Source organism: Vigna umbellata, chromosome 8 (genome assembly GCF_029865625.1).
Source record: "Vigna umbellata cultivar VRB3 chromosome 8, Vumbellata_1.0, whole genome shotgun sequence".
NCBI classification, from domain to species: Eukaryota; Viridiplantae; Streptophyta; class Magnoliopsida; order Fabales; family Fabaceae; genus Vigna; species Vigna umbellata.
The window spans coordinates 47404121-47426128 of record NC_142172.1 but is presented as its reverse complement, the minus strand read 5'-3'; the positions used below and the strand labels follow the sequence as shown (position 1 = coordinate 47426128).

At 32.3% G+C, this 22008-nt stretch overlaps 3 protein-coding genes across 8 annotated transcripts; 1 reads left to right on the top strand and 2 right to left on the bottom strand.

Moving 5' to 3' along the window:
* Window positions 1–1910: 1910 nt before the first annotated feature.
* On the bottom strand, window positions 1911–6931 carry LOC124820468 (DNAJ heat shock N-terminal domain-containing protein). 6 transcript variants are annotated; one of them, XR_015781645.1, is made up of 5 exons: window positions 6181–6930; window positions 5872–6054; window positions 4267–4352; window positions 4110–4201; window positions 1911–2523 (listed from the first exon to the last, which is right to left on the bottom strand). XR_015781645.1 is itself a non-coding variant. In XM_047292164.2 (3 exons), the coding sequence occupies exons 1-3, from the start codon at window positions 6841–6843 to the stop codon at window positions 4332–4334; spliced, it is 867 nt and encodes a 288-aa protein (XP_047148120.1). In that variant the 5' UTR covers window positions 6844–6929; the 3' UTR covers window positions 1911–4331. The 6 variants fall into 6 exon arrangements, 2 of the variants coding, with proteins under 2 accessions (XP_047148120.1, XP_087953072.1); XR_015781644.1 differs by having other exon boundaries at window positions 1911–4201; XR_015781642.1 differs by having other exon boundaries at window positions 4110–4352; window positions 6181–6929.
* A 5051-nt stretch (window positions 6932–11982) lies between these two features.
* On the top strand, window positions 11983–12709 carry LOC124820470 (histone H2B.5). The gene has a single exon (XM_047292166.2). It carries the CDS (start codon window positions 12038–12040, stop codon window positions 12443–12445), a length of 408 nt encoding a protein of 135 aa, XP_047148122.1. The 5' UTR covers window positions 11983–12037; the 3' UTR covers window positions 12446–12709.
* A 2611-nt stretch (window positions 12710–15320) lies between these two features.
* LOC124820467 (V-type proton ATPase subunit B 1) lies at window positions 15321–21948 on the bottom strand. The gene is made up of 15 exons (XM_047292163.2): window positions 21791–21948; window positions 20968–21032; window positions 20698–20753; window positions 20478–20576; window positions 20065–20124; window positions 19249–19360; window positions 18958–19166; window positions 18072–18200; window positions 17339–17476; window positions 16984–17134; window positions 16825–16907; window positions 16384–16431; window positions 16247–16300; window positions 16088–16171; window positions 15321–15988 (listed from the first exon to the last, which is right to left on the bottom strand). The coding sequence occupies exons 2-15, from the start codon at window positions 21023–21025 to the stop codon at window positions 15803–15805; spliced, it is 1467 nt and encodes a 488-aa protein (XP_047148119.2). The 5' UTR covers window positions 21026–21032; window positions 21791–21948; the 3' UTR covers window positions 15321–15802.
* Window positions 21949–22008: the final 60 nt, after the last annotated feature.

Here is a 22008-nt window from a genome sequence, read left to right as displayed (position 1 = left end):
ATCATTTAATCATTTTTCTATAGAGTCGTTTGTTCGTCGTTGCATGGTGTCATCCATGTTTACTTTCTTTTTTGTTTTGTTTCATCTACCGTCTAATATTCTGTTATGGAGTCGTTTGACGATCTTGTTTATGTGTTTCATCTAATAGTTGAACTAAATAAAACTAATTTTCAGTTTTATTATTTTAGTAACTACTTTTTTAATTTAAATAATTACTCATTATAAAATAATTATTCTATTCATTATTTTATTATTTTAGTAACTATTTTTTCAAACTTAAAAATTACTTGTAATATTAGTTATAATAATATTTTTTTTAGTAACTAAAATTTATTTTATCTATAGTTATATTTATAACTATATATTTATAATTATATATACCTTTTATTTTTTTCAATTTTATTCTTTTAATTATTACTTTAAAATTTTAAATAATTTATAAATATTTAAAAAAATACGTACACACGATTATTATAAATATAAGACTTTAACACACGTTAAAATTATAAACAATGTAAAAAAACTACCTTAAAATACAATATTATCACTGTATATATTGTAAGCACATTTAACAAATACAAAACACGTTTTCAATGATGAAAAGATAGGACACAGACCAAAAGAGCTTTTCAATCGGCCTAGAAAAAACATATACATTATAAAATTGCAAAGAATAAAATGTTGATTTCTAAATCAACTATAAAACCTTTTATAAAACACTTATAACAAAGTTTCATGAATCTCACCAACCATTTTTTTTCTTACAATATTAATTGTTAATATTTTGATAATGAAAGGAGTTGAATCATAATTTCTCTCTATTCAATTTCCAAATCCACTAAACCAATTCTATACTCCAAAGTCAGAAAAATTGAACTAACAAACCTATATCACTATCCCTTTTAATTATACAACCAAACTTCCTTATCACTCTTCATCAATCATAAGTGGTGCAAAAAAAAGCTTATCATCTAAAATTTACTAAAGGCTAATTTTTAAATCAACACTAAAACCTTTTATAAAATATTTACAAGACTAACGCTGGAAGTCTCATATCGACTAGAAATAAGACTAATTTAGAATATATAATTGGGTATAAACCTCACTTTATAAATCAGTTTTATGAGATTGAGTTAGACTTAAAACTCACTTTTTAACATGACATCAGAGCTATGGTTAGAGTCTATCCTAACGATATTTGTTATTTTTTAAACATATTGTTTCATCCGTTATGCTAGAGAAAATATTAGGAAGTGTTTAACATCTCGTTACATAAAAAGTTTATCTACGTCTACAAATGCAAGTACTTTACCCAAAACCCAAATGAATTAGTTTTAGTTAGAAAGCTAAATCCGTGCCGATCCACATTTTCGAGAAAAAGAAATAAAGTTTGGATATGTGAGTATGAACATTTTGTCCGATATAGAAGGAATGAAACATATCCTTAATCACATCCACATGGTGCTCTAAGCCTCTGCCACCAATATTTCAGCATCATAAAAGAATAAGAGATCTGTGGTTTGTTTCTGCCCATAGATATCGGAATCCAGCCAACATGGAATGTGCAAACTATTTAATACAAAGGCGAGAGAATCATCTAAGATTTCAAGTGAAACAAGTTTAACAATTAATAAGTCTAAAAGAGCACTCTAATATTTCAAACCCCCGTTTTAAAAGATCAGATTAGTAATTAAATGACGAGTAAAAAAAATAATAATTCCTTTGCGTTGGTTTAATGCCTTTGGTATAACTATTATTATCATTATTTAAATAATGCCATTGACTGAACCAGCTACCTGATTGGTTTACCCCGTGCGTTCACGAAATACTTAGAAAGAAGCATGGCTATATTTTTCATTGGTTATTGGTCATTATGCACCTTTTTATGTTAAACATTAACTTTGACGGGCTCAAGTGTAATTCTTCCCTTCTGCTTTACCTCCAAAGGTTACCGATTTGGTATTGCATCGTTCAGGTTTGTCTTTAATACATCAATTCATGGATTATTTGAAATGTACATAAGAAAAAACAATAATAATGTTGTGCAGTCGTGTGGCAATCATCAGTATAAAAAGGTATTTTCAGAAAGCCTCGGTACTTGACAGCACGTTCTAAAGCTCTAGTCTTTTTATACAACTATTTATTATTCTAGCACACATGGATGGCTGAGTGAGGCATAGTCCACAGTATTATTCTTCTATCCAATGCAATGTTGAGCGAGAGCTTTTCCAAAAGTGGTCTTAGAATCTGAGTTTAATCCGAGTTCCATTCCCATTTAAGTGCTGCATACAGACAGCAGAGAACAGGATTTAACTGACACTGAGGTTATAAGCAATCCTGGTGGGAATCGATGGCTTCTGACTTTCCACCTGCTTGCAAGCAGTATTGATTTTATCTGCTCTTAACGGCATGTGACATTGAGCCCAGATGACATTAAAACCACACAATTGATTCAATTTCCAGCTTGTGGTTTTCAACAAAAGATATTTCTCTTGAATTATAACACCAGAGGTTTGCAGATTCCTGAGAATCAATTAAGTAGAGAAAATCAGTTACAGATCAGTTAGTGCTAACATATACATTCCTAGCCAAACCTGTGACACCCTCCCTAATACAATCCGATCATCAAGTGACCATTTTATTGAGTACAAGGCACGAGTGTTTCTAAGCATAGTAGATAATTCTGCAGAACTAATCTTTTGGTTATCAACTTAAAACATAATAATTATTTCTTAGAAGAAAAATACCAGCATACTCATTTATGCACGACACTCTTCCTTATTTGTTAAAATTATTGAAAATTACAAAACTTTGTATTTCCCCCTCATATTTAAAGAATATTTCATGATTTTGTAGTTTAAAATAATTTTTAACAGATAGAAATGTGTTACTAACACTCAACTCTCTTAGTATGGTTTGCTATAAACCAAGTTATCCGTATAACTCAGCTCCTAACTCTCTCTTCTTCCTATTTGGAATTGGAAATGATTTACAATGATTCGATACTTCTATTTGTAAGATTTGTAATATTTTTAAAAGAAAATTTAGTTATCTAGTCTCTACCCTATTTTATTATCAAGGATGAATCAATTTAAAAATCAAACAAAAACCATACCGCATTAAGGAAGAGTTAGGCATTTTTTATTTTACTTTCTTAACCTGAAGTAAGGAAAAATAAAATGAAACTGGGAAGAATTCATTTCATCTGTACACACTATCAAATATCACAGAATGTGTGTAGAGAGAGAGGGAGAGAGCAGTTTCAAATTATTAAGGGGAAGTAGTCATGCTTTCCCATTACTAAAAGCAACTTGACAATAATCCTCAAACATATGTTCAGAACAGAACAGGAAGTACACTTAAAAAGAAAACAACAGACATGAATTCAAAGGAGGTAAAAACAAAAACAATTTTCCAACAGAGTTTAAAATTTGAAACCAGGGCTACATACATATAAATTCTTTAGCATTCAGCATAGAAGTAACCTAAAAATTATGCGTATTTTATTCGTATCTACAATAAGAAATTGGAAAAGGAACTTTCCCAAGACTTAGCAAAAAATGGACTAACCCAACTGTGCAATAACTCAGTTTTCAGACAATTTATTCATGCATACAAAAACAATATCACTCAAGAACATATCACCCTATTTTAACCAAGTTCACATCTTTACCACTGTCATGATTTATGGAAAAACCAAGGACCTTAGTTTAAAAAATCAACAAGACTCATTAACATAGATTCTGCGGTGCAAAAAAACATACTTCTGTTAATAAAAAATAAGTTCAGCTACTATGTAACGAACTTTGAATCTCAGGTAATTCTATATTGACAATATAGTATCTTTTTATCCATTCCATATAGCATTGTCAGGTTTTTCATTAACTTTTTCACCTTCAAAAACCATGCCGGTAGTGTAGCAAAAAGGCATTTTAATGCTGTTCTTATTAATTTTCAACCATTTAACACAACAAGAAACACAGATAAGATCAAATAAAACTTCAGCCTGGGGTCAGAGAATGTACAGTGATTTAAATTTCACATTGTTTCGTAAATTTCTGCACCCATGTACCAGTCACAGTTCTGTAGGAGAATCATAAAGTTTGTACCATGTAATATGCTGGCAAGACCAACTAGATGATGACATAAAATTTCTACAGTGAACAGTCGTCTCTAGTATGCTACTCCTCAATTAGTATATCTGGATACAGAAAGATCAGTTGACAGATTACTAGTGATGAATCATTACAATGGTAATTTCTGTACCTAAACATAGAATTGGGGATGACCAAGCCAAATAACTGAATCTTATGCTTATCATTCTGACAGCATCATTTTTGCTTTTCCGCAGCCTGCACAGAGAAGTAAATAAAACAGGTAGGGTATCAGTGACAGGTGTCATAAACCGTATTAGGAGGCACATGAACACATTATACTGAGAATAGCAGTTTATTCATCAAAATTAAAGGAAACACGTTCAAAACTCATCCTTGACGGATTCTCAAGCTTAGTGAATTACTCTTATTAAACTGTTATTCTCCTTTTCAATTATCAGAGTCAAATAATAAGACTTTTTTAGGATTAATAGAATTTCATTGCAATAGAACGGCAACAGCTAAGAAAATTAAATTATAAACATTAGAGATTCATTTATCCATGATTAACTAGATCATCCAAACATTACAAGTACAAGTGTTTCAGATTTGGACTAATATCAGCTTCATGCTATAGAATTGAAAACAGTGCATCCTTTTCTGCCACGGTTACTTCGTGACACAAGAAAGTCATTCATAGATCAACCACCACCACTGAATTCAATTAAAATCAAGCACACAAACTCCATATATTGGATAATGTTCAATGCTATTAATTGTGGATTGCATAAAGCTAGTTATCAGCTACTTCATATAGCGGAGAGAATACAGCAGAAGTCACAGACCAGTTCAAATATACATTTATGTGTGAAGGGGTGTAAATGAGTCAAACTAACTGGACTCGACCCATTAATTACTCCTTAGGTATATTTGTTTGGTTAAATAAACAAAATCAAACTTGAGATTTTGCTCAATTATTAAAATGAACCAAGCCAAATATTTAAAAGCTCAGCATTAAAGCTCGTGAGTAGTTCATTTGTGTCATGTGCGTGTTCCAATATGGATTATGGAAATATGTAGATTAAATAAATGACCAAAGCTTAAGCATCTGATTTTTTTTCCAAAGTCAAGTCCAACCACAATAGCTTGACCCTGCTCATCTTCACTCCTATATATGTGTATATAAAAAGCTAAGTTGTATGAAAAAGAAATAAAATGCATAAAAGTTGATATACTATAGATGACACAAAAGTTAACACAAAAGTTCGATAAGCCTGACGCTCGCTATAGATGACAAGGGGATACAAGACGCTAGACAAACCACAATACCCATATCAGCTTCCATAAGTAAATAGGGTCGTGACTGCAAATATGAGGACCTTGAATTCAAATTAAATTGAACTTGGAAAAAACTACTGGAAAATCACAGCATCCTACACAAGATACTTTGATAGCCATTTCACTATACAACTAACAGAAAAAAGATAAAAATTTCATCACAAAAAACTGAAATAAAGCAGAGGGATAATGATCTCAAAATCAGACTCACATCAGAAAACTAAGTTCAAGAAATTAAAATAACAGTATATAAACCTAAGTTGAAGAGAAATTAACTAATTTAAGTCAAAATTCCCCTTAAAATGTATCAAATGCTCGAAAAATACCGTATCAAATTCAAGACCAACTTAATTCTAACAAGAAAACACACTAACTATATAAAGAACAACGCAGCTCGAAACAACTTAAACTGTGAAAATTATACAAGCAAATGTCAAACCTTTTGCAGTTTCTTCAGAACAGAATCCTCAAAAGCTTGATACCCAGCACCAACCAGATTACTCAATTTGGCAGTTTCAGCGGACTTCGGAAAACTGGAAGAATCTGCAATAGTTGCCGGTTTAAGAGGTAAAACCAGCAACGGATTAGCAAGATGACCGATCACACTTCCCGTTGCAGCAACCTGGATAAATCGACAATTACAGATTAGTAAACCTGGAATAAAGTCTATTTTCAACAATTTCTACCAAAAAACCAACAATTTAAAACCTCACTCCGAAATAAACAAAATTGGAAAGGAGAAACTTACACTTCCTTCTTTAGTGGCCATAACAACGAGTGCAGAACCCTTCTTCTTGCTCCCTTTGATGACAACATCTTCCACTTCACCAAACTCTGAAAACAATTCCCTCAACTTATCAGCCGAATAATCCTCACCCACCTTTTCCCAAGAAACCTTCAGAACCTTCTCTTGATCCACTCCACCTCCCCCACCAGCACGGCCCCGGCCACTCTCCTTCTCCGTCTCCGGTGGAGGTGGTGGCGCCGCCTTCATGCCGTGCATGGCACGAATTCTAGCGATCTCCTCCTTGAGCTGGCGCGCGATCCTGGCCTCCTCTTCACGCTCCTTGGCAGCGAGGTCGGGGGCGTTGGCATCGCGCTCCCGGCGTTCGAGATCGGAAACCATCTTGCGGCGCTTTCCATCGCGCTGTGAGTGGCGGAGCTCGCGGTCGCGCTTGACACGCAATAGTTCGTCGAATAACTTACGGGCCTTGTCATCCCGGAGAATGTCGTAGGATGTGCGGAGCTGTTGGAAGTTGGCGGCGGCGTTGGGGTCGTCGGGCCTCTTGTCGGGGTGCAGTTCCAGAGCCTTCCATCTGTAGGCCTTGTTGATTTCTTTCTCCGTTAGCTTGGCACCTTCTTCTCCCGATGGTAACCCTAGCACCGCATAGTGATCAATCTGGGCATCCATTTTCCCCAAAACTCTTTTCCCGCGCCTCAAAACCCTAACCCTAACCTTGTCAACACGGCACTTCAATTTGAGAATGAAATGCAGCAACCCGTGGTTACGTTGAATGATATATCATATTCGGTACGGAAATTATCAATAATTGAAGACATATTAAATCTTTCTTATAAATAAAAAATTTCATTAAATCTTTCTAATAAATACAAAATTTCCATTATATGTTACTGTAAAGGGAAAAGTTAGTTATATTTTCTTATCACCATGCTTCTTACATTATATAAGTATTGCAATATTTGTATTATATATATTTTTCTAAAATCATGAAATTTTGAATTTCGGTAAAAGTTAATTATTTGAATTCGTTATATTATTATAATATTTTTATTATATAAAATTTATTAAAAACACTACAAAAATTAGTTATATTTTCTTATCATATACTATTGTAATATATTTTATTATATCTTATCATATACTATAGTAATATATATTATTATAACTTATATAATATTTTATTATAGAAATTTTATTACATCTTATCATATAATATAGTAATATATTTATTATAAATACATACTAGGATATGATGTATACTATATCTTATCATATACTGTTATATACTATAGTAATATATATCTTATTATAAGTTATATAATACTTTCTTATATCTTATCATATACTATAGTAATATATCTTATTATAAGTTATATGATAATTTATGATATAAATTTTATTATATCTTGTCATTTACTATAGTTATATATTTATTATAATACATATTAGGATGTACTTAGGTATGGTCTTACTTGAAATGTTTATAATTTTTCAATTGATCAGGATTCTAAATAGATAAGATGCGAGGGAAAATATTTCTCAAACTACGTTTTTATTTTTTAAGAATTATTTCTCAAACTTGGACTCTACTTTTATAAATTAAATAAATACGTAATCCATTATCCTTTTACTTCCATAATCTCAACATAACATTTTATTCCTTACGTTTACATATATTTTAGTTTGTCCAGTTCCAGTATAAATATTACAGAAAAAAAATTAAAAACACCATTAATAAAAATAAAGGAGTAATATACAAAAGAGTTAGAATTGCATTTAATACAATTGAATACTATATAATGATAGCTTTATAACTTCTTCACTGTATTAAAAAGATTGGAAGAGAAAATATCATTCAATTATATTGAATTGAATTGAATTTTTATTTTTACCCAATATAAAATATAGACTTATATTTATATTTTTTAATTTAAGCATAAATTTAGGTCTATGTTTAATAAAGGTGACAAATTTAAATATTATAAAAAAGAAATTCATAAGTTTAATATTTTTAGGATTTGAGGTAACATTAATGTTAATATATTATATAGATTAAACTCGTGTCATATTATAGATATTTTCAATACAATGAAACTCTTTTAAAAAAATATACTCATTGAAAATAAGTCCGATTGGCATTAATATCATTTCAGCTCAATATATAAAAAAAATTTGAGTCTTAATTTTTAATATAACGGTCAACTTTATTAATTTTTTCCGATCTTATTTTAAGTTTAGGTGCATGAATTATCATTATTTTATTTTAATATATTTCACCACAAATTATATTTTATAATAAGAAATTAAATTATAATCATTCAATTTTATTAATTAAAATAATCTTTTAATTTATCAATTTTATCGCATATCCACTAATTTTTGTAAGCTTTATTTTCAATTTCCTTCGTTTATTTACTAAATTTCTTTTTAATCCAAATAATCACACTTTTATCTTTATATTAATAAAACTTCAATTTACCTTTTTAATAATTATTTTTAATATTTAATGTCTTTAACAATTGTCTTTTTAACTTTAAATAATTAATTATAATAAGACAGTTATAAAAATTGTTTATTTTTATAATTAAAGTTTAAACCAAGAGAGCTCATATTTGTTGTTGGAGAATTTCAAGTGGGTCATTGTTTTTAAACTGTCAAAATTGAGTCCATATTTATAAGATTGAGCGAATTTTGCCCTCTTCGTTAAGTTTTGACAGACGACCTTGATAGATGCTGAGCTATTTTTTTTTAAATGGCGTGGCATTGTGTATTAAATTGAAATGTCATGTCTTGTAGAATCAACAATTCCACGTGGAAAAGTAAATTCTTACCATAAAAAATTTCCATTAAAAAAAAATAAAAAATCTCTCACCCATTAACTTCGTCTTCTCCATAGAAACCCTAGTCGTAGTTAATCATGCACCACCACCATCCTCACCAGAACCACCACCGTGCTACACAACCATCAACACCGTTAAGCCACAATCTTCCAATGTCAATCTCGCCGGATCTACCATCTTCTTCTAACCCAACCAGAAAACGCACCACCAAAAATAGAACCTACCAGGGAACCTTATTCTCCATATTCGTCAACCTGGAAACTCAAACCAAAGCCAGAAAAACCTTAAAATCCCAAGTCGCGCCTTAGTGACCGCCACGCGAAGCCTCCATCGTCTTCCTCGCGAGAACGTGAAACCATGAACCACTAATTCGCCTTCATCGCACAGAAGCCTCGCTCCTCCATCAACAATTCACAAAACCGCAACCTGCAAAACCAAAAACAAAAACGCCTTCACACCTTCTTCACTGATCCAACCTTCACACCTTCTTCACTAATCCAACTTGCAAATAAGAAATTATAGAACCAGAAAAAAGGAAAACCCTTTAATCATGCTAAGTAGTCCCACTACTCAAATTTCAAATAGCTTTTTTTATTCTGTTTGAGAAGGTTTAAAATTTGAATTTTGAATTCGGCATTGACCTGAGAGTGGGTTTGAAAAGAGAGGTTTTTGAGTGCAGGGTTTGCAATGTCAGACCCACCCAGAGTCCGATCCATGAACTTCACGATCGTCGACCCCGACGCGCGTCCAGTGCTCGTCCTGGCAGGTAATAAAGTCCGACCCGCAGTCGGTGACGCAAGCCGGTGAAGAAATTGACGTCGGAGATAGAGAAGAAGTCGGTGGCGCTTTCAAACGCGCCACCGCAATGCATCTCCGCTCCTCCTCTGCTTATTTTGCGACGGCAGGAGCGTCACCAGGCCGTGTTGAAAAACCTATCTTCGATGAACGCTTCGTACTCCTCCGACGCGTCGTCGACGAAATCCTCCACTTACATTAGCAGGGAGGTGGCTCGTCGGGTTAGTGTGCAGTTGAGGAAGAAGTAGTGTGGTCCCAAGACCATAACAAATTTACTTTTTCACATGGAATTGTTGATTATAGAACACATAACTCATTCAATTTAATACATAATGCCATGCCATTTAAAAAAATATAGCTCAACATCTCTCAACGTCAAAACTTAACGAAGAGGGCAAAATTGACTCAATTTTACAAATATATGGATCCAATTTTGACAATTTAAAAAACAAGGACCCACCTGGAATTCCATAACATATGAGTACGATCTGAGGGTTAAACCTATAATTAATTATTTGGTAGTTTGATAAATTTTTAAAAGAAGGACACCTTTTATCTCTACTAATTTTATATAATGAATTATAAAAAAATTTGTACACCTTTTTTTTTGTTATGAATTATTATTTTTCGAGTTTTATGATATTAAAATGTTTTTAAGTATATTAGGTTTTTGTTGTTAGTTCTATACTAACACTGTTAAAGGAGGTGACACGTGTGAGTTCCTCGTTTTTGAATTTTTGAATTATTTTTTTAAAAATAAAATTAAAAATGCCACATGTCAAATTCATATTGTGCCACGTGGCAATGACAGTGTGACATGACACTTACAGTGCCACATGTCATTGTTAGGCTGCATGTCATTGCAATAGTCTGGTCCCTATTTATTGTGTCTCAATTTGAACCATGTATTTTTCTTTTGTCTCAATTTAGTCTTAGTTTTAAAAATTAATCAATTTTGTCCCTCTTCCAATTCAAACAAAATTTAAATTGTATATAAATCTTAAAAAATATTATTATTAAAATTGATATTTTTATTAAATATTTTTAACAAGATTAAATTTAATTATATTTATATTTACTTAATTATATAAATGATAATTATGTTATTTAAATATACCTATAATGGTTTAAAAATAGAGTGACATAACATGTTGGTGTGAATTTTCGTGCATAAAGTTTCTACGGAAGGTCATGAAAGAAGAAACTACCTCTAATTACCGTTTTCAAGAAAACTTTCTCAAATTTTTTATTTAAAAAAATGAAATTTCACATCAATAATTTGTTTAATAAGCTATGTGACTGTTTTTTAACTCTTATAGGTATATTTAAAGAACATAATTAACATTTATATAGTTAATTAAATAAAAATATAATCAAACTTAATCTTGTTAAAAATATTTAATAAAAATATTTGTTAAGATTTATATACAATTTAATTTTTGTTTGAATTTGGAGAGAGATAAAATTGTTTAATTTTTAAAATTAGGACTAAATTGAAACAAAATAAAAGTAGAAGAACCAAATTGAGACAATATAAAAATACAAGACCAAACTCAGACTAATACAATAACATGTACCGTGACAATGATACGTGACACTGTCAGTGTTGTATCATACTGTCATTATCACGTGTCACAATACCAATTTGACATATGATATTTTTATCTTATTTTTTAAAAATTAAAATTAAAAATAAATAAAAAATAAAAATAATTAAAAAGTTCATAAAAATCAAGAATTGATACCTCATTTAAGCATGTTAGTAAGAAACTAACGGAAAAGACCTAATTATTTTAATTTTTCAAAAATAAAAACTTAATTAAGAAAAGAAATATCTAAGAAGCAAATTGAGATTATGACAAAAATTAAAAACCTCAATATTAAACTATACATATATATATATATATATTACAGTGTAGATGCTGTAAAGAGTAGTTTGATTTTATTTATATTTGAAAATTTATTTCAAACATGCAAAGACTCCAAAAATACGGCGAAAACAAAATCAGGCACAAATTATTCTAAAATAAAAAAATGAAAACAGTAAATCGAGATTAGGAAATTTCCCTCCAAAACTAAAATTCATCGTGCCACGTCATCGATCCATGTAACACAGGCCCAACCAATCAGTTTCCACGAACCATTCTTATATAAACACTGTCCACCTTTTCTTCAAAATCACTATTCTCATCCTTTTCGGAATCTCTGAAACCTTCTTTAACAAATCCATGGCCAAGGGTGAGAAGAAACCCGCTGAGAAAAAGCCTGCGGAGAAGACTCCTGAGAAGGCGAAGGCAGAGAAGAAGATTCCTAAGGATGCTACCTCCGGTGACAAGAAGAAGAAGAGAAAGGCGAAGAATGTGGAAACCTACAAAATCTATATCTTCAAGGTTCTGAAGCAGGTTCACCCTGACATTGGGATCTCCAGCAAGGCAATGGGGATCATGAACAGCTTCATCAATGACATATTTGAGAAGCTCGCACAAGAATCATCTAGATTGGCTCGTTACAACAAGAAGCCTACAATCACATCCCGTGAAATTCAGACTGCTGTTCGTCTTGTCCTCCCTGGTGAACTCGCTAAGCATGCCGTCTCAGAAGGCACCAAGGCTGTCACCAAGTTTACTAGTTCTTAAGCCGTTTTATTGGAGCTAGGGTTTTTTTGTCTGTATATTTTCAACCCTTGCTCTGTAATGTCATTTCATGCTTTCTGGCAAGTTTAAATTTAAATATATATTGCAGCTTTTCAATTTTTGCCTTGTTTATTTTTTTTGGCAATTTATTGATACTGAGTTTTTTTTACCCTTTTCGTGTATCATTTCTTGTTGATGCTGTGGGTTTAATACCCTAAAATGGTAATTGGGTTTTTTCCCCCTTCTCTATGCAAACATGTGTTTTTATATCTGTTTTCATATCATTGATGTTTTAGTGTTTTTTTTCTTCTTAATTATAATGTTGGTGATGTAGATGTTGATATTACGCTGTAGTGTTTAACCCTGTAAACCTCCTTGTTTCTGATGCTGTTATCTCTTTTTAACCTTAGGGAATGCTGTAAGCCTCCTTGTTTCTGATGGTATTATCCCTCACTATTTAAAATATAAATTTTTGACGTGTCTCTTCTGTTATTTTGCATTTTTATCGTGTTGTTCTGTTTCAGTTTGTTGGTTCCTTAGCCGAGCTTAGTAGGTTTAATGTTTAGTGTATTGTAATTAGGCATACCTTTTTGAATTGTTTTTTTTTTTTGGCGATATTTTACTCCAATGATGTACTGTGTGTGATCTCGTCGACCAATAACAGTGAAAATTTATGGTTTAGCTGTTTATGAGAATTGACAAACAGTGTGCAAGATAGTGTTGTGTTTGTATTTACATGATATCATGGTTTAAATTTTTTTATCTTTAACCTTCAAATTTATGGTTGACTGTTTATATAATGACAATTATGACCTGAATGCTGTACCATAAATTCTACGAACAATTTTTGTTTCTCGGTCAGTCAGTGATGTTGGAACCGGTTTCAAATGTTTGAGTTTCTGAAAGGTTGAAGAAGCAACGGAACTGGTAATTTTGCGCCTGCGGTGGTTCTTACCATGTAACTGATGTATGTGATGCATGTGCTAATTTTGAGTCTCTTTCCTTTTACATTGCTTATGTCTCCTAACAGCAGAAATGCAAACTTGTTCTACAATAACCAAAATGGTGTAGTTTATTTGTCAAGTCAAGGTTATGTTGAACTTGACAAGAGTGGTCGTAAATCTGCTGTAATGTATTAGGATTGAAATTGCATTTCTTGCTTTGTACATGATCCAAGCTCAGAAGGAAAAAATCAAAAGATTTTTTGTATGGTCAAAGAAAATGGTCTTTATCATAGCTGGGATAATAAATGTTTTCAAAGAAAGAAAATTGGATTGAATCATTGTTCATACATTTATTCTTTTCGGGTAGGATAGGACAATCATAGTTCACAATAAACTCAAATTTGTCTTGTGATTTTTTCTAGTCCTATCACTCTAAAGGCATTTATCACGATTTTGCCTCCTTCAATAAATTGATCCAAGTCAACTTTATTTGATTTTTTTTTTAATTTTAAAAAATGTTCAGAAAAAATATAAAATATAAAAATGGGATTGTGATAAGGTGAGATGGTATAGAAAGGAGAACACAATAGAAAATCGAGAGTAAAAAAGAAAACATTGCATAATTTTAAACCAACAGAAAAAGGCATTTTTATAAAAATAAATAAATTAAGATGTTCTTATGAAACAAGTTATTTACAAAAACTCAAAATAGCTTATAAACATTAAAAAGCATGTCGCTATTACGATTTTCATATTATTTAAGATGTTTTAAATGATGTTTTGTCAAATGCTAAATACTTCTAAAAACAAAGAAATGAAAAGTCGTTTTGAAGTTTTTTAAGAAAAATATTTAATTATATTTCAAAATATTTACCCCGAAATATAATAACATATTTTTACATACAAGTTTTAGTGGATAATTTTAAGTAACTACGAGTTAAACTGAAACAGAAACAGATACTTTATATCTATATCTATATATATTTTTAGCAATGACATGGCAGCTCTTTGAACTAAAAACAAAGATAAAAATATACCCTGACATAACTTCTGTCAATCTCCAATGCAACATTTCGTGACAACGTACTCAGAAACTCGTTCAAAAGTGTTGTACGTTTATAGCAATCGCATGGTATCACTAGCAAAAAAAAATAATTAACAATAATAAAAAAATAGAATGGCTTATGACAATTCCCAATACTTCCATACCATCTATAGTTTATTACATATGCTTTTTCTTCATAAATAGTTGAAACACAAGCAGACACTAGACCTAATTTATTTATATACTCCGATAACAATCCTTAAAATATTCACGAAAATGTGAAACTACTTTCGAAGACAATTTTTATAAATTTAATCTCCTTTTTCCATTTTCTAAACCTAAGAATACAGCTGTCAGGTGGTGGAGTTTTTAATTCTACTTAATTGATTGTTATATAACATGGAATGTTTAATACCAAAGTCAAATTAAATTAAAAACAAATCAAATCTTATATAGTGTAATCGAATCACATCAAATCAAGAATACTTTGAAACATAAATCTAATCTTGTATTATATTCCTAATTAAATTAAACACGAACAATTAAAAGTGGGCAAAGAATACATCTTTATTCTTCTTTATTACGAGTTGTTAGGATTTAATTGGGAGTTGAAATAAACGAGAGCAGAAATAGGGAAGAAAGTAAATCACCGAACAAATGGTGGGTGTGTGGTCACTGGACAGCAACAGCATCATTTGAGTCAGGCGAAAAGCAGGGAATAAGCTAACACGTGGATAATTTCAAATTGGCAGCAAGATAAGTATTATCATATCATCAATGACTCTTACCTTAGACGGTCCAATATATCTGGATTCACCAAGAACGACGAAATAATGGGTTTGGAAGTTGGGCCTACAAAATGATAGAGACAGATGCAAATATTGCCAGATTTCCCAGACTATAAATGCTTGTTTGAATTATTGATAAACTAAAGCAGATAAATACATCCAGGAAGTGTCCAAAAGACAACTGTCCTGATTATGAATATCCTAAACAATCAAATTACATGATAAATAAAATTATGAAACATGCAACGTACATTGGGAACGCAGTCTCCACAAATTCCAACACCAGGGAACATGAACATCCCACAATGCAATTGACGCCAGCCATCCCAAACTAACACGACTCATTTTCCCCACCAAAAGAAAAAATGGCTCAGGAATCATAACATCTATGGGGTCTACTTTTCTGACTAACCGACCGACTCAAAATATGAGGCACTCAAACAGACTCTCAATCCTTTATTATATTTAGCTGCATAGAAGAAATGTGGATTTGTGGGAGAAAGCAAAGAAACAAATAAATTGCCGATGACATTAGGCACTGGTTGAGCAAGAGACAAGGTATATGAACTTGCTTCCTTAATCATCAATTACCAGCATCTCGGCTGTAATACTGGTCAAGAGTCTTGGCTGGTATACGATGAAGAAGTTCACGAGGGAAAATCCGGAGTAAGGTCCATGCAAGATCTAGTGACTGGAATATATTACGGGTGTCGTAAGCTCCCTGGGCAACAAACTTCCTCTCAAACTTCTCCAAAAATTCCAGATACAGCTGTTAATAAAAGGGGAGAAAGAGTTCCATTAATACCACTGCAAGAGAAACTTCACGTAATGAAAATAAATGTACTTAAGATAGGATATTATTAGAGACCAGGTCCTCTGATGAAAGTGCTTCTTCTCCAACCACTGCTTTCATTGCCTGAACATCCTTTCCAATAGCATAATTTGCATAGAGCTGAAAAAACAAACACGAATAAGAAAGGTTGTGAACAGTAGAAATAACTATGTGATGAATGAAACAATATCAGACCTGGTTGGAAACATCAGCATGATCCCTTCTGGTCATTCCCTCACCAATAGCACTCTGCAGAGGTGACCAATAATTCAGAAACAGAAAAAATGCTTATCTCTTGAAAGCACCTCGATATCAAACAAACAAGATTTTACCTTCATCAACCGAGATAGTGATGGGAGGACATTGATTGGTGGGTATATCTGCTCATTTAGAAAATTAAAATGTTTAGTTTCTGCTTCGATATTTAATCCACGTGGTTAATCAAAAACATTAAATGCAACCAATCAACCACAAAATCATTTACACAGATTTACAACAAAATCTGCAACAATCTCACTGCTCACATCTTTTACAGCAGTCCACCTAGATTAGTCAAGGAAAAATAAAACCATAACATTGCAAACTTATATTTAAACCATGAAATTATAGAAAAATTAAAAGTTGGAAGAAACAGACAAACTTTTCACATGGAGACTAATTTATCAATGAATAATAACAAGCCACCAATTGAATTATAGGATGCATTCTGCACCAATTGCTCTCTTTAATTACAATGTTCATCACATCTGAAAGCTTCAACATAAATAACCCACCTGTCTGTTATACAGCTGCCTGTCGATGTATATCTGCCCCTCAGTGATATATCCTGTCAGATCAGGAGTTGGGTGCGTAATATCTGTGCAGAAGTTCAAAATATGATCATTCAGTATCAAGAAAGAACTATGAAAAAATGAACCTGTAAATTTCACTACCATCGTTGGGCATGGTTAAAATTGGAATTTGAGTAATAGAGCCTTTACGCCCCTCAATTCTTCCAGCACGTTCATAAATTGTTGCAAGATCTGTATACATGTATCCAGGATAACCACGTCTTCCTGGCACTTCTTCTCGGGCAGCAGATACCTATGTAATAAAGTGTCATGCAAACAATTTGAAAAGGTTTAAATATTTAAACATTGTTTCAGTCATTTCTTATACTACAAGCAAGAGTCAAAGGCATAGAAGAATGCCTTGCTTAACTATTATTAAAGGGCACTAAGGTTTCAAGTCTCCTATCCTTCTGTTACTTCTTTTCCAAACTAATTACAGTTGAAGGTACATTATTACCTCACGAAGAGCATCAGCATAAGAACTCATATCTGTGAGTATCACAAGAACGTGCTTGCCACATTCATAAGCCAAATATTCAGCAGTAGTGAGAGCAATACGAGGAGTGATAATTCGCTCAATTGTAGGATCGTTTGCCTGCATTAATTCACATTTGCAGAGAACAGACATTTTAGACATTAGATCTTTCATGCAAGTCATGAAAAAAATAAAAAATCATTTGAATGTCGCTTTTAATGGGGAGAGGTTATTCTCAATGCATCATATACTATCTATCACCATGTGTTTCACAAATACAACTTGATAGACCAATTTAAAATTTTAAGATCATACCACCTTACTCAATTTATAACTTCACCAGCTTGTACAGCGTTAAATTTTTAACTTTTCTTTTCACTCTAAATTTAAATAAGCACTTAAGCCCATATTAACGTGCCAAAAATTAGTTCAGCACTGATCATAGACATACTAACACTACATGCATATTTCTTGATCAAGATCTTAGATTTAAATTAAATACGATGACTGAAATGTAAGAACTTTTTAAACAAATAATTATACATTACTACGCTCCAAGCATGTATTACAAGACCATATCAATATAAGGGTTAATATATTGTTTAAGTTGTAAACTACACTCCAGCACAGTAACCAAAAAGAACTGGGAAAATGAAGAAAAAAATGCCAGACTAAGGGGAACAAAAGAACACTTATTTTAATTGTCAAACCTTACCAAATTAAGGAAAAGAGTCACTCTCTCCATTGACCCATTCTCCTCAAAGTCACGTTTGAAAAACTGTGCAGTCTCCATGTTAACTCCCATAGCTGCAAAAACAATAGCAAAATTGTCCTCTTCTCCACTCTGCATAGCATGCTATTTGTGAGAAAAATCATCCATCTTACAAAAAGTCTAGTAATGAGTTAGTAAATGATTATGCAAAAATAATCTGAAGGCAATAAGAAGCAATAGATCTGTAAGAAATAAAACAAGTGAGATAATTTCAAATTAACCATGTGAGTTCACTACAGATGTTCAGAAGAATGAAAACACTGCTAGTGATTAACAAGTCATTTGAAATTATCCGAGTTCAAGAATCATATAAGTAATAGTTTAATTTTACTATTGCTCTGGTAAATGTTTAACATTGACTCTTTTTCATGTATACAAAATATTCCCTCGCAATTCACGGATCTTCTGCCTAATTTCTACAGCAGGTCTATCATGGAGTTCCTTAAAAATTTTGAGAAACTATAGAAAGCACAAATTATACTTCCCGTTTAATATTCAAAATTAATTTTCAAGGTTACATAAATAAAGGTAATGCTTTAATATTATAAATTTTGAAAACCAACACTCTAAACAACCAGACATACGACTAGTAATACATATATTACAGGTAATAAATGTTTGACTATAAAGAGAACATTTCAATCGGGCAAACAATTTTTTCCCTCGAGAATATCGGCTATGGATGACCAATATAATAATATTTATTTCTCTATCCATAATAGTAATAAGGGGTCTGGATGGAGAACAAATCGTTACCAATTTCCTCAAGTCATAGTTTAAGAGCCTATAACATATTTCACAAAAATACACCATAGGAAATCAGCTATACCTCAAGTAGATTATCAGATTTCTCAAGTCGCTTGACTAAGCCAGCCTGACGACATATCTGTGCAGCAATTTCATTATGGGGGAGACCAGCTGCTGAGAATAAAGGGATCTTTTGACCTCTAGCAATAGAATTCATGACATCAATTGTAGATATTCCTGTCTGTATCATCTCCTCAGGATAGGTTCTCTCACTAGGATTGATAGAACTTCCTGAATTATTGGGAAGATATTAGGGAGGGAAAAATCACCTGTCAACATACAATGGTAGAATACTGCAGAGGAAGTTAAATACCAGAAATATCTAGGTATGCCTCAGGTAAAATTGGTGGACCGTTATCAATTGGTTTTCCAGAACCATTAAATATGCGCCCAAGCATATCCAGAGAGACAGGAGTTTTTAACACCTGTGGACATAAAAAAATAAAAAATAAATAAAAAAAGAGGAAAGGAGAAAGTCAAAACTTGGAATAAACTGATTCCAGCACAAATAAAGAAACATGCAAAAGAAAGGCAGAGAAGAACTTCATAGGAAGAGTTGTCAGCTTCAATTCAATAATCAAACTCTTGGCTAAATAATAAGGGAATTCATGACGGACAAAATCATGTGAAATAATCACTTAAGGAATACAATAGTAATCAGCAACCAACGCGATGCTTACTACAGTTTTGATGTTTCATAACATATACATGTGCCTGTATAATATTATAAAAGAGAAGTCTCTAGTTTCCACAATAAAAATGAATTAAAAAGGAAAAAAATAAATGCATAATGTAAAATTAGAAAACTAATCAAGTAAATAGATCAACAGTGAGAATCATATTGAAACTGGTCAAACCCAATTATCCTTTTCTCATGGAGGAAAAACTGCAGCTTCAACAAGCTCATGGGATAGTTATAATGGGATTTGTCTTAGGTATTCAGCGTAATAATTTAGAAGAAAACTCTTTAAAACAAAGCCAAATCAGGTCAACTATGCGTTTTCCACTAGGAATGAGTCCTACACAGAATTAGCATTCTGATCCTACTAACTACTGCAACAAATCACAAAAATAGCAGATGATTTCATGACGGGAATAAAAAAATTTAGACGAATAATTTTAATTGTACCTCTCCAGTAAATTGCACAGTTGTAAATTTATTGTCAATCCCAGATGTACCTTCAAATACCTGGTCAATATTTAAGAAAAGGTGAATAAACATTGAACCACTGATAATTGTACTAGCAGATTGGCAAAAACTAAGCAGTGACAAAAAAAATTGCTACTGAAGTCAATAAGCAACATCCCCACTTTGTAGGAATTCCTGAACTGGGCTATCCTTTTAAAGTTACTGCAACTACATTAGTAAAGTAAACAGCAGCGAAGGCATTTCTTACGAAGGAAACTGCTCACAATATTAGGAGGACTGGGGAATCTTTTAATGTTTTGTTTACGTGTAAACATAAGCACATAAATAGTCAACACTCAGTTTCAAAAACAAGAAGCAGGTACAGAAGATAATTATGTGCATGAGGCTCTAACCTGAACAACAGCCTTTTCACCATCAACCTCTAGAACTTGTCCACGCCGAGTAGTTCCATCTCCTAAACGAATATTAACAATCTCTTGAAATTTGGGTCCCTATTGCAGTTTATCAGTATGAAGTGAACTTTAGTCACAGAAGAAATAACACATTCACATTGGGAAAATCAGAATACCAGAAAATTCGCTAAGAATAACACGGCAAGCATGCCATCATTACCTTAACTTTGTCAAGAATAACCAATGGTCCAGCAACTCCAGATACAGTTCTGTATTCTGCAAAATAATAGAATAAATACCACAAGTTCTCTTGATTGATCAAGTGTGTAAACTCAGTAGTACAATAGTCTTGCTCACAAATTCTCTTTCATGCTTAATGGAAGGCATTAAATATCCTTTCTCATTTATTATCAACGGCCGGTGTACACACCAACAGGGTTTCCAATCACAGTTGAAAAATAATTAAGACAAGCAAACTAATAAGACATACCCATTCCAATCTCCAAGGTACCGTCCTCCGTGTCGTGAACATTCTGAGCCACGCCCATCTTGGAACTTCAAACAAGAAGACAAAAGAAGAGACGTACAAAAAGTCAATTGATACCAAATCAAAAAGACAAATGAGAAGCATGAACAGAAATCTTCAAAAACAGTCATCTCGACAATAAATTAAGACAAAGCAAATGCCAGAAACACAATACAACACAAAGTTAATACGAAAACCATCACAGTAAAAAAATAAAATAAAATCAAACCATTAAATTAGTCCTTGAAAGATGAGCGAGTTACCACCAAAAACAGTGTAAAGATATTTTTCACTAAATCACCCGTTCAAACATACTTGGTTCCCAGAATATCTAATAAAAAAACAACCTATTCTCTTAGGAAAAAAAACAATTTAGAAGCTCAATCTAACAAAAAATTGAGTGAAAATAACAATACTCGGATCCAAATTGCACTCCATTAGCGCGTGAAAAAACGGATTGATCCGAACCAATCGCTACTCAACTAAGCGGTTGAACTAGGTAGGATCAAACAAAAAACAAATAAAACAAAGGTTAAATAGAACCAAAAACAACAGTCATATTCAAAATTGAAAGCACGGTAGCTTTATTCCAGTAGATAAGTGGTCGAAGTGAGAACTAGTTTTCCATACTTCGAAACTCCAAAACCTTTGTAACAGAAAAACGAAAAACCGATACTAAAGATTTGAAAGAAAGAATAATGAGATCAAGAAACGCAGAATTGAATGATGACTGTGAGATCGAAGCGAAAAGTAGTGAGAAAATGGATCGAAAGAGGGAAGAACGCACCAGCGAAACGCTTACGATTTTCGTGATCTGAAGCGGAAGAGAGACGTGGGTGTGGGATGGACTGTGGGTGAGCAACACGGATCTATTGGACCAAATTTTTTAACACAACATCAAATTATTAAATCCCAATTCTTCTATTTATTTCAGATAAAAATATAAGTAAAATCTCTTGGTTTTAACCTTTGTTTGAAGAATAACTGCATTTTTCTCAAATGAAA

What these genes read in the sequence shown, in the direction of transcription:
- LOC124820468 (XM_088096946.1), bottom strand. Translation starts at nt 6,843, where the DNA reads ATGGATGCCCAGATTGATCACTATGCGGTGCTAGGGTTACCATCGGGA. An exon ending in TGGCCACTAAAGAAGGAAGT is followed by an intron (nt 6,055 to 6,180) that starts GTAAGTTTCTCC and finishes CGATTTATCCAG; the next exon opens with GTTGCTGCAACGGGAAGTGT. An exon ending in TTCTGAAGAAACTGCAAAAG is followed by an intron (nt 5,458 to 5,871) that starts GTTTGACATTTG and finishes TCATATTTGCAG; the next exon opens with TCACGACCCTATTTACTTAT.
- LOC124820470 (XM_047292166.2), top strand. Translation starts at nt 12,038, where the DNA reads ATGGCCAAGGGTGAGAAGAAACCCGCTGAGAAAAAGCCTGCGGAGAAG.
- LOC124820467 (XM_047292163.2), bottom strand. Translation starts at nt 21,025, where the DNA reads ATGGGCGTGGCTCAGAATGTTCACGACACGGAGGACGGTACCTTGGAG. An exon ending in GTGAAAAGGCTGTTGTTCAG is followed by an intron (nt 20,125 to 20,477) that starts GTTAGAGCCTCA and finishes AATATTGACCAG; the next exon opens with GTATTTGAAGGTACATCTGG. An exon ending in GGCATACCTAGATATTTCTG is followed by an intron (nt 19,167 to 19,248) that starts GTATTTAACTTC and finishes CCAATAATTCAG; the next exon opens with GAAGTTCTATCAATCCTAGT.